Below are 12,808 nucleotides of genomic sequence, written 5' to 3'. Positions count from 1 at the left end.
GGGTGAGATGGAAATGTTTGATCTGCTGTGGCGGCCCCTAATGGGTGCAGCGGAAAGAAGAAGATATATATCATCAAAGTTTTATTTCGTAGTTCTTGGCCCCAGGGAAAGTGAGGGCCCATTTTTGCTTCCAGCCAGCTGGAGATTACAATACATGTCTTTTTAGTGATTCAGTGAAAACAGTCACAATGTTGTTTCAGTGCAGTTCTTTTCTATTTGGCATTGATGGAGAGGTGACCCAGCATAAATTAAACAAAAATATAACTGCTTTCTATCTACCATATATATATATATATATATATATATATTCAGACAGAATCTCTTTGTTAGGTGTTTGCTGGCTTTATCATATGTGTCATATTTGCTGTAATAACGCATTAATCATAATGGCGTGTTTACGGATGGTGTCGTGCACGCGGCGACACACACGGGCGGCGCGCGCCCCTCACTCTGCGCACATCACCAGCAGGTTGTTGCGTCAACGTTTATCCTCCTCTCTGTCGCGCGCGTCCCATCTCTGTCACGGGAGCGCGGACAGGTAACCCGCCGCTCCGATCGGGCTGCTCGTTAAAGGTTCATCTCATGCGACACAACGATCCGATCGGGGACACGATCTGTTTGTTGATCCCGACGTTCCGTTTAGGGTGCACGGAGTGAGAGGTGAGCTTGTTTTTTCTTTTTTGTGTGTGTGTGCATTGTTCCTCTTGGCGCGGTCATTAATCATATAATGTGCTGGTTACGGTGTGATTTGTTTGTTTCAGGCGGCGTTTGTCGGCGCTGATCGCTGTGCGCGCCGCTGTTTTTGGTTTGTCGTGAACGCCACAGCATGCCATGTGCCTCAAAAACCGATCCACACCTCAGATCGAATTGAATAACTGCAGCATGTGCGTTTGTCGTTGCAGAAAAAGACGTGTGTGTTCATGCGTTTAGCGTGCGCTGCGCATCAGAGCTGCGTTATGTGAGGCGTTCAGGGACTGAAGGCCCGCAAAGCTTTTTCTTCCTGTTTCCAAATTGTTAAACACATTAAAGGCGGAGTGTATATATATATATATATATATATATTACCCTTGCATTAATATGCAGCCAAGTGCTTTGTTCCATGGGTGTAGCTAGGAGGGTGGATTTAGGGTTTTACCCCCCCCCATATATTCCACACACATTGATAAAACAACCAGGTGTTACTGCATCTATGAATCAACTGAAGTAATAGTTTTGAAATCACTCTTTCAAAACACTGAACAAAAGTACCCAAATCAGTTGTGTATAAAAATGTTTCACTGGTTGAAACACAATTAATCGCTTAATAACATATTGTTACTTTTTTGTTGTTTTTCTATAATGCTCTAAAATCACTTATTAAAAAAATTATTCAGTGTTTACACTACATTGCATAAAATTCATTCATTCATTCATTCATTCATTCATTCATTCATCTCCGACCACTTAGTCCAATTAAGGGACGCGGGGGGCTGGAGCCTATCCCAGCAGTCATAGAGCGCAAGGCGGGGTATACCCAGGACAGGACGCCAGTCTGTCGCAGACATTGCATAAAATTATTCAGTAAATTGCTCTTTTCAAATATTAAAGCTGTAGTAGTGTGTTGCCTGTGGGGATTCACGGGCTCTAGATTGGGTCGTGTTTATAAAATAGGTAGCTGACATTTTTTCAAGGGTGGTAATAAATTATGCAAAGTTTCTATAATAATTTTCACAGAAAATGCAGGAAATTAAAATCAGAGAGTTTTGTGAATAATTGTATTTATTATTTGGCACATTTAGTTGATGTCATGTTTTACTGGCAAAGTGGACATATTTCCTTTGTTCAGAGCTTGTCTGGTTACCAGGAACTGTTTAATGGTGATATCAACGTCCATTGTTCACTGTTGTTACCTAATATACATAATTTGTCCAAAAATATTTGTCCTATCAATTTTCCATTTTCTCTGTGTTCATCCTTGACCCAAAATACATAAGCATACCAAATGGCAAATGTCAGCTCTCCCAAATTTCTCCATGATAGGTGCCATATGCACGCATACATGTCCACAGAGGCTAACCCCCTGCCACTTTAAGCATTTTTTTAATGTAGATGTAAATTTATATTCAGACATTTCATCTAGTTGACAGTAGGGCTACACATTATGGCCAAATTATCATATCTCAATATTGTCATATGACATGACTATGATTTCACACAAAGTACAGCAACAGTGAAAATTAAACATTCCTAATCAAAAGTGTAATAATACCACAGTCATTTTGTTCTCATTATAAAATTAGGATACAGTGCCCTCCAAAAGTATTGGAACACTTGGTATTTCACACATTGTACTTTGTTTATGCCATTTCAAATACAAGGAATACAAAAAATATGAAGAATAAAATTATCTTCCTCAAACTCTGAAAGTAAATCTCTAAAACTTGATAATACCTGTAAACTGTGGTGGGCACAGCTAACCAAAAGGTTAGCTTCGATAACCATTAATCAGATAACTGAAACGTTATCTTTTATGACGCTAAACCGATAAACCTAAAAAATGTATCTTTATTACAGATAACAGATAATTCTTAGTACTGATTTGGGCGCGGCCACATCAGATTACACTGTCGGCTTCTGATAAACCAGTTTCACTTTAAGCACCGCAGCGGCTGCTGGGTAAATTCAAGGATCACAAACACAAAGAACACACGAAATATGAATGAATAAAAAAATAAAACCCCAAACACTGTCATCATCTTTCAAAAGCAGTAAAACATAGTATTAGAAGTCACAGTTTATCTCTATATTAGATACACTGTCATTTACGAGCTAAAAGATGCCGCTTTTTTCACACGTTTTTAACCCTGCGGCTTAAACAACCGAAATACGCCCATTAATGCATTGACTGTCAGAGTAAAAGACACACGTAGTAAATATAAATTCTTACCTGTTAGTTTCAGTGGGATTCAGCTGAAGAAATAACCCATATAAAGCATCCTGCTTATCAAACGATGTCTAAATGGTGAAGAAAAGTCCCTATACACAGCTTATCTCATGCCACAAAGAAATAAAATAATGTTAAAATTAGTCTGTTTTGTTTTTGTTTCGAGCAGGCGATAACACTGTAATGTCCAAAGTGAAGCTGAACTACACTACCCACAATGCTCCCTGCGTTGACTGGCCAATCACGTTTTGTGCTTAATGATGACATCATCAACAAGCGACAGCCAGTCTGCCAAAAACCACCGATCTACACACGACAGGGATTAAAATGTTTGATTTTTCGGGTTGACAAATGTTTGACCATTAAACTTTGCTCACTTTACCAGATAAAATGTTATCGGACTGAAAGTTATCAGAATTAAATTTATCAGAAGATAATTGGTCCGACGATGGTTTTACAAGTTATCTGAAAAGCTAATCTGCTAGCAAAAACTTTGATAATTATCGGTTATCGGATTAGGTGAACATTGTCCACCACTGCCTGTAAATAATAATCAGTTTTATTGCCAGTTTTCTTTGACAAAGTCAGGGAATGGAAACATAAACATTTCCAAGTCACTGAATATGTGTTGGACTTTATTTACATTATTTGTGAAGAAATGCAAAAGTTTCTTTCACCAAAACATCAAAGATAGGCTTGCATCTCAGATGTACTTTCTGGCAAATTGTAGCTGAACTATTGGGTCTTCTTTTTAAGAAACTCCTCTACACCACTTCATCAGGAAGCTGGATTTTATATTTTTAATTAATTTATATCAAGTTGTAGAGATTTGCTTTCAGTTTGAGTTTAAGGAAGATAACTTTAGATTTATTTATCTAAAGTTGTGTCACTCAGACAGCAAAATTAAGAGGTTACACAGGTTTTATGCAGAACAGAGGAGGAGTAAATTACCTGTATTTGTCAGACTGAGTGTCTTCACTTTATATCTCATAAATCGACAGCTGCCTGCTTGTTTAAAATCACTGGAGAAACACGTGTATGTATATATAAGGCAACCCGAATTAAAGGAGAAATGCCACTTTTAACAACCTGGACGTCATTTCTGGAGTCTGTGGTTCAGATGATGTGTTCAGTTTCACATGAGTCAAACATTTTTCTTCTTCTACTAAGGTGTATTAAAACTTTTTGTGGTACACAGCACCAACTACTGTACAGGGTGGGCCTACCAGTCAATATGTGTCACTGATTTCTAAATGCAGGTTTTTTTTTTTTGTTTTTTTTTTTTGCATGTGCCATGACATGTCAATCATCTGTAGCCTCTGCTCTAGCTCCTCCCATGCCAGGAAGTGTTAAACATTTGACTATTTCTCTTTCACGGTGGACTTAAAATTTGGCACTTCCTATTTCCTTCCTAGGGTTTGTAAGAGTAGAATGGGAGGCAGAGCCTTCAGCTTTCAGGCTCCTCTCCTGTGGAACCAGCTCCCAATTCAGATCAGGGAGACAGACACCCTCTCTACTTTTAAGATTAGGCTTAAAACTTTCCTTTTTGCTAAAGCTTATAGTTAGGGCTGGATCAGGTGACCCTGAACCATCCCTTAGTTATGCTGTTATAGACTTAGACTGCTGGGGGGTTCCCATGATGCACTGTTTCTTTCTGTTTTTGCTCTGTATGCACCACTCTGCATTTAATCATTAGTGATTGATCTCTGCTCCCCTCCACAGCATGTCTTTTTCCTGGTTCTCTCCCTCAGCCCCAACCAGTCCCAGCAGAAGACTGCCCCTCTCTGAGCCTGGTTCTGCTGGAGGTTTCTTCCTGTTAAAAGGGAGTTTTTCCTTCCCACTGTCGCCAAGTGCTTGCTCACAGGGGGTCGTTTTGACCGTTGGGGTTTTTACGTAATTATTGTATGGCTTTGCCTTACAATATAAAGCACCTTGGGGCAACTGTTTGTTGTGATTTGGCGCTATATAAATAAAATTGATTGATTGATTGATTGATTGATTTGGGACTCCCTGTACCATGAGCAAGCTTTGCGCCGCTGCACGCCACTTCACTCATATTATGAATCCCTTATTTAAAGGCTAATAAATAATAATGGTGCCAAAGAACATTCTTTTTATGACCTAAATCTTAAAAAACCCAAGGCTGTACCCTTTTAAAAACTAAATGAACCAGTTGCTTTTGAAAATGTTTCACTCTTTTGAAACGCTTGAAAAATGAAATGAATCTATTGTTTATGAAAATTCACTGCTTCAAAATGCACCAAACACTTAAGATTCAGTTGTTTCAGAAAATCATTCAGAGAATTAAAATGCTTGAATCAGTAAATGAATCTTTGAAATACAATTGTTTCAAGATTCTCCCAACAATGAGTCAACCAGTTGCTTCAGAAAATGATTCACTGTTGCATGATTGAAATGATTGAAAACTTAAGTGACTCTGTTGGTGAAGAAAATATTTTTCTGTTTCAAAATACCTGAAGCAGTAAATAAACTAATTGCCTCAGAAAAAAATAATTTATTCTTTAAATGTTCCCTGTGCTGGGAACACTTTAGAGCTTGTGCAACAAAAATATTGATGTATGTTTGAGTGAGTTAGTCCTTCTCAGCCAGTTTGTGCAAGTCATAACTCAAACAATAAACACTGTCATCTTGTAACTCACAAAATTCAAAGAGCACATCATGAGGATAACTGTGGGTAACTTTAATGTGAAATGATCAATGGAAAATGTTATGTGTCGGACGCAGCCCAGAGAACCGACCAGCGTTTGAAGGACCCAGTATAAAATAAGCAGAGCACGGTACAAAGGATAACAGAGTTTAATAAACATAACAGTGATGTGAAAAAATACAAACAAATAAGTGCGCGGTCTGGCGTGGCGGATTTGCGGTGCGCTCCCAGCAGCGCCAACGGTCCGGAGCCAGAACCAATTCGGACCCAAGGACCCCGCCGACACCCCCCAGGTGGCCGCGACAAACCGAGTCTGTGAAAGAAGGAATCATTATGTGAGTCCACACTCAACACACAGAGAGAACGCTCAAAAGGTGCACAAACAGCAAACACTTCCTGGCTTAATTACTAATCAGCTTCCCACCCTGCAGGCATGGAACATCCAGTTCACAAAACTCCACTGCAGTGGAAGCTGATTACACGACCAACATACAGCTCAATATAATAAGGTGTGAGGGACACCACATTTACTGACTGTATAAATGTTAGTCACAAAATCTAACGTACCTCAGGAAGTGTGCTGACGAGCGTGAGACCTCACCCCCTCCTCTTTCACAGACCGTGCATCAAACCTGGACGTTCTCTGCATCCACTGATGATGAGATGGCTCTTGAGACGACGATCTCACCCGTCTGGTCACAAGGTCGAGTCTCTGGCAAATACACACTGTGTACTCCAGTCTTAAATGCCACCATGTTCCAATCCATTGTAGATGCACCACAGCTGTGAGTCCTGACGAGCCGCAGGTGATCAGCCTCAGGTGATCAGGGTGAGGTCCTGATAAACTCAGCTACACAGCCACTCAGTCCCAAATGCAAGCCACCTGGAAGGAAAAACAAAAGACAGGACAGAAAACAGAAACAAAAGGCAGCCAGGCCCCCCCAGCCACACAACAGAAAAATCAACTTTAGTTTGGTTGTGTAATATACCATAGACCTGTCTGCCACCTGCTGTTCAGTTCGAGGATGTGCACCATGATCAAATTCTGATTTTCATACTTAAAGGCTCAGTACATGGTATGTGCGCCCACTAGCATATATGCTGCTCATAAAACACAAAATTAACTCTTTTTTTTTTTTTTTACTGTTTCAAACTATTCAAAACTGCTGATGAAACAACTTCTCCATCAATTCTGCCACCAATCATCCAACAACATAAATCCTGGCCAGGCCCTGGCTTGTTCCATCTGATCTTTGTTTACTGTCCTTTCTCCATTGAGGACATCGAGGATTTATTCATATTTGGTCTTATGGTAGCAGGGCTGGTACTTTCTGGCTTATGCGCTGCCCTGACGGCGGCATCAAAAACCACGGCCCCTCGCTTGTCCGTCATGATTAACGAGGTGGGCAAGGCATTGCATTCTCAGACTGCGATGACTCTTGAATTCAGACGCAAATTGGATGACATCTTGGAGCAGATGCCTGCCTTGCAGATGAAGTTGAAGATTTCGGAGGCCGGGGAATATTCTTAATTTATAATTGGGAATATTCTTAATTCATAATTTGGATTTGGTTGTTCAAGTGGAACTGCAAAAAGTGTTTTTCACTGCTCAAACCACAACATGGCAGGCTTATCAGCCTGAAGGGCAAATTGCCCGACTGTTTTCCTCCAGAGGAATGTCTTCAGGCCTTGGTGATTATTTGGCTCCTTTCTTATCTCAACCCACAAAGACAATAAACTGTTTTTCATAGGACTGAAGCATGCTCCACTCCCTCTCCCCACCCCCCTCCTACCCCCCATCACACACCCACCACTCTGGCTTCTTTCTGGTCACGTCACCCCCCTTCCCTTCTGTGGGGACGGCGTGGTTTTAGCTGCTGCTGGTCCCCGTTCCCCCCCCCAAGATGACGGTGGTGCAACTCAGGGTTGCTGCGTGACCTTCACCCACTTGCCTCAGTTCAGATAACGGACTTCCTCAAATTTAGTGCACATAAACAATGTCAAATGTGTATGTGCTGTCCTTAATTCTGATGTGTGCCATTATTATGGTAAACAAGTAATAATTGTGGACTAATTGCTGTCTGAGGTAACTGGAGTGCAAACATAATTTCTCCACTGTGAGATCAATAAAGTATATCTCATCTCAGTCTTGAAGGTCCCTGCTGATGTTTGTTATAAATATGAATAATGCTGATATTTGAATTCTCTGAATTACTTTGAAGTTGGCTGACAGGAGCGCTGTTCTCTCCTCAGGATGAAGACATTTTTAGATGAGTGGCTGTGGCAGCAGGAGTACTGGCTTCCTCCTGGAATCAGCTGGCAGGATATGGAGATGATGGAGGATGAAGGCCGCTACCCGCTTCCCAAGGATTTGATCTACACCTTTCCACTAGCCATCGGTTTTATAGCTTTCAGATATGTCTTTGAGAGGTCAGATCATAACTTACCTACCTCTGCACCACTCTCAGTATGCTGAAAAGCTTCTGCTACTGTAGTTAGTACAACCCCAATTCCAATGAAGTTGGGACGTTGTGTAAAATGTAAATAAAAACAGAATACAATGATTTGCAAATCCTCTTCAACCTATATTCAATTGAATACACCACAAAGACAAGATATTTAATGTTCAAACTGATAAACCTTATTGTTTTGGATGCCTACAACACATTTCAAAGAAGCTGGGACAGTGGTATGTTTACTACTGTGTTACATCACCTTTCCTTCTAATAACACTCAATAAGCGTTTGGGAACTGGGGACACTAATTGTTGAAGCTTTGTAGGTGGAATTTTTTCCCATTCTTGCTTGATATACAACTTCAGTTGTTCAACAGTCCGGGGTCTCCCTTGTTGTATTTTGCACTTCATAATGCGCCACACATTTTCAGTGGGCGACAGGTTTGGATGGATGGCAGCATATGTTGCTCCAAAACCTGGATGTACCTTTCAGCAATGATGGTGCCATCACAGATGTGTACGTTTCCCATGCCATTGGCACTAACACACCCCCATACCATCACAGATGCTGTCTTTTGAACTTTGCGCTGGCAACAATCTGGATGGTCAATTTCCTCTTTTGTCCGGAGGACGTGGTAAGATCCTTTACACAATGATGTTGGTTTTTAATGCAGTGCTGCCTGAGGGATCGAAGGTTACGGGCATTCACTGTTGGTTTTCAGCCTTGCCGCTTACATGTAGAAAGTTCTCCAGATTCTCTGAATCTTCTGATTATATTATGGACTGTAGATGATGGAATCCCTAAATTTCTTGCAATTGAACATTGAGAAATATTGCTCTTAAACTGTTGGACTATTTTTTCATGTAGTTGTTCACAAAGTGGTGATCCTCGCTCTGCCTTTGCTTGTGAACGGCTGAGCCTTTTGAGGATGCTCCTTTTATACCCAATCATGACACTCGCCTGTTTCCAATTAGGTGTTCTTTGAGCATTCATCAACTTTCCCAGTCTTTTGTTGCCCCGTCCCAACTTTTTTGAAACATGCTGCAGGCATCCATTTCAAAATGAGAAAATATTTGCACAAAAACAAAAAAAAGTCTCAGTTTGAACATTAAATATCTCGTCTTTGTGGTGTATTCAGTTGAATATAGGTTGAAGATGATTTGCAAATCATTGTATTCTGTTTATTTACATTTTACATAACATCCCAACTTCATTGGAATTGGGGTTGTAGTTGCAGTTTCTGCCTTCTGGCTCAGGATGCCAGCTCCATGACATTAGTGCTGCCAGCAGAGAGAGGGAGGAGATCAGAGCCAGAGTCCTGAGGAGACACTTTCAGCTGCTGACACTGAAGGCTCTTTCTTCTCTCTCTCAGAGATGGGATTCAGCTTTATTTGAAAAAAAATGTACAGAGAAAAGACAATAAATCTATGGCGTAGCACTGATGGTGGTGTTTGCATTAAGCTGACGTAGGCTAAATTAGACTGCAGGGTCGAATTGCTTGTGGCACTCTGCTGATTTTGTGTGGTAATTATGTGAAAAACAGATTGCCTCTGCATGCTTTTGTTGCTAACCAACAGGTGTGCACCAGGAAAAAGAGCAGGAAATATTTATTGTGAATTCCCAGATGTGCTTATTATCACGAAACATCGAGAGACTTCTTAGAAAAGGTCAAAACACTTTTCTTCTAGCAACACAATGGAAAAGGATCTTATCTCGAGGATACAACAATGAATAGACATGAATAATGTGGGTTGTTTTTTTTAAAAATTGAGTGACAGGAGGTAGTTTGTGTGTCGTACTGTATGTCTGCTGTAGTTTCAGATTGAAATTCTTATAGTGCATCCAGAAAGTATTCACAGCTTTTCACTTTTCCACATTTTGTTATATTACAGCTTTATTTAAAAATGGATAAATTCTTTCTCAACATTCTACACACGACACCCCATAATGACAATGTGAAAACTGCCTCTTTTTTGGGGGGGGGGGGGGATTTTTGCAAATTTATTAAAAAAAAAGAAAAAACTAAGAAATCACATGTACATAAGTATTCACAGCCTTTTGCCATGAAGCTCAAAAGTGAGCTCAAGTGCATCCTGTTTTCCACTGATCTTCCTTGAGATGTTTCTACAGCTAAATTGGAGTCCACCTGAGGTAAATTCAGTTGATTGGACATGATTTGGAAAGGCACACATCTGTCTACATAAAAGGTCCCACCGTTGACAGTGCATGTCAGAGAACACACCAAGCATGAAGTCAAAGGACTTGTCTGCAGACCTCTGAAACAGGATTGGCTTGAGGCACAAATCAGGCCTGTATGGTAGAGTGATCAGACAGAAGCCACTCCTTAGTAAAAGGCACATGGTAACCCACCTGAAGGCACCTGAAGGACTCTCAGACCATGAGGAACAAAATTCTGTGGTCTATTGAGACAAATATTGAACTCTTTCCTGTGAATGCCAGGCATCATGTTTGGAGGAAACCAGGCACCATCCCTACAGTGAAGCATGGTGGTGGCAGCATCATGTTGTGGGGATGTTTGTCAGCAGCAGGAACTGGGAGACTCATCAGGATTGAGGGAAAGATGAATGCAGTAATGTACAGAGACATCCTGGATGAAAACCTGCTCCAGAGTGCTCTTGACCTCAGACTGGGGTGACAGTTCATCTTTCAGTAGGACAATGACCTTAAGCACACAGCCAAGATATCAAAGGTATGGCTTCAAGACAACTCTGTGAATGTCCTTGAGTGGCCCAGCGAGAGCCAAGACCTATATTGGAACACTCTTCCGGGGGAGAATCGTGACATTAAAAGTAAGGCTGGTTTTAAATTGAGACTAATAATATATTTGTGATCATCTTAATATCTCAAATAATAGGCTTTGTGTATTTCTTTGAGTGAGATTAACACATCAAATTATATATGATTTCTTTGATTTATTATTTGATTTATTGTTAAAAAAATGTAAATTTAATTAAAAAAATTGTTATTTAAAAATTTTTATTTTATCAAGTGATATTGTAAAGTTTGACTTTGTATTTTATTGTCTGGACCCCAGGAAGACTAGCTGACGTCTTGGCATCAGCTAATGGGGATCCTTTTGAATAAACAAATAAGGTGCATCAACAAAGTATTGGGCAAAGGGTGTGAATACTTATGTACGAGTGATTTCTTTGTTTTTTATTTTTTATTTTTAATAGTTAACAAAAATTAAAAAAAAAAATTAATGTTGTCATTATGGTGTGTTGAGTAGAACTTTGAGGGGGAAAAAAAATTATTTTCTCGATTTTAGAATAAGGCATAGCATATCAAAATGTGGAAAAAATTAAACACTGTGAATACTTTCTGGATGCACTGTAGATGGTGTATTTGAACTGTTTCATGCTCCCAGCTCAAGCATGTTTGGAAACTCGACAAACACAAAATAGACTCAAGGATGTACATCTATTATTTACAGACACTCTCTGGTGCACACATTAATGCATTGCAGACATAAGCTGAAGTGGCATTCAGGATTGGGGCGCGGGAGGTAATGGGGCTTCTTGATATAATCAGGTTTTCTTTCTTTTCAGTGTTAATCCCTTATTGTTTATCATAGTAAACATGAATACAACTTTGTGACAGCAACTGCACTACTAATGTGCCATCGGCTGATTTGTCATTGAAATTAGTGTTTACTTTGACAGTTACAGTTTGAGGTGTTAGAATTTATGCATCCAGAAGGGTTTTTTTTTTTTTTTTTGCATCACATGAACACATCAGTGCTTAGAAAATTCATCATTTTTATTTTAATGTTAAAAAGTGAAGGGTGGGGGGGGGATATCACCGTAATTCCTCCCGGTCCTTTTTGTAGTATACTGCCCCTTACAAAGAACGAAACTGATATATTCCTCAGTTTGAATTTATTGGAAGTCACGTTGAAAACCAGGCCTGGGTCCCCAGGAACGGAGCCCACACACGGACTCCATTTCCAGCCTAGTCTCACGTTTTTTTTTTTGTCTTTTTTTCATGTTCCCGTCACGAAATTAGTCAAATTTTCGTGACAGTTTTTTTTTAACCCACTATTACTAACCCTACTCCTACGCCCAACCCTAACCTTAACCATAACCTAATATCCTACTCCTTCCCCCCACCCTAACCATAACCACCCGACCCCACTTTTAATTTCGTGCAGCCATCACGGAATGAATTAGAATGAATTTGTGCTGCCGTGATGAAAATGAGGCGCTTCTCGTCACAATAACATGAACCAATAGATTAATGTATATTTCATGCTGCTGAATCACAACTTGCTGTGAGACCATCAGGGTCACCTGATGCAGCCCTAACTATAAGCTTTAGCAAAAAGGAAAGTTTTAAGCCTAATCTTAAAAGTAGAGAGGGTGTCTGTCTCCCTGATCTGAATTGGGAGCTGGTTCCACAGGAGAGGAGCCTGAAAGCTGAAGACTCTGCCTCCCATTCTACTCTTAAAAACCCTAGGAACTACAAGTAAGCCTGCAGTCTGAGAGCGAAGCACGCTATTGGGGTGATATGGTACTATGAGGTCCCTAAGATAAGATGGGACCTGATTATTCAAAACCTTATAAGTAAGAAGAAGAATTTTAAATTCTATTCTAGAGTTAACAGGAAGCCAATGAAGAGAGGCCAATATGGGTGAGATATGCTCTCTCCTTCTAGTCCCTGTCATTACTCTAGCTGCAGCATTTTGAATTAACTGAAGGCTTTTCAGGGAACTTTTAGGACAACCTGATAATAATGAATTAC

General features: G+C 40.2%; 1 protein-coding gene across 2 annotated transcripts in view; it reads left to right on the top strand.

Annotated features, from left to right (window-relative positions):
- The first annotated feature begins 522 nt into the window (after positions 1 to 522).
- Positions 523 to 12,808, top strand: part of LOC117518651 (ceramide synthase 2-like) — a 72,058-nt gene continuing 59,772 nt past the window's right edge. Inside the window, exons 1-2 of one of the 2 annotated variants that reach the window (XM_034179853.1) lie at positions 523 to 660; positions 7,845 to 8,021. In XM_034179853.1, the coding sequence (XP_034035744.1) occupies positions 7,846 to 8,021 (176 nt within the window). In that variant the 5' untranslated portion in view covers positions 523 to 660; position 7,845. The remainder of the gene's footprint in view (positions 661 to 7,844; positions 8,022 to 12,808) is intronic. The other variant, XM_034179852.1, reaches the window with a different exon arrangement.

The sequence above is a fragment of the Thalassophryne amazonica genome, chromosome 10 (genome assembly GCF_902500255.1).
Source record: "Thalassophryne amazonica chromosome 10, fThaAma1.1, whole genome shotgun sequence".
Classification (NCBI taxonomy): Eukaryota; Metazoa; Chordata; class Actinopteri; order Batrachoidiformes; family Batrachoididae; genus Thalassophryne; species Thalassophryne amazonica.
The sequence above is the reverse complement of the archived record's forward strand: the minus strand, read 5'-3'. Positions and strand labels throughout refer to the sequence as shown.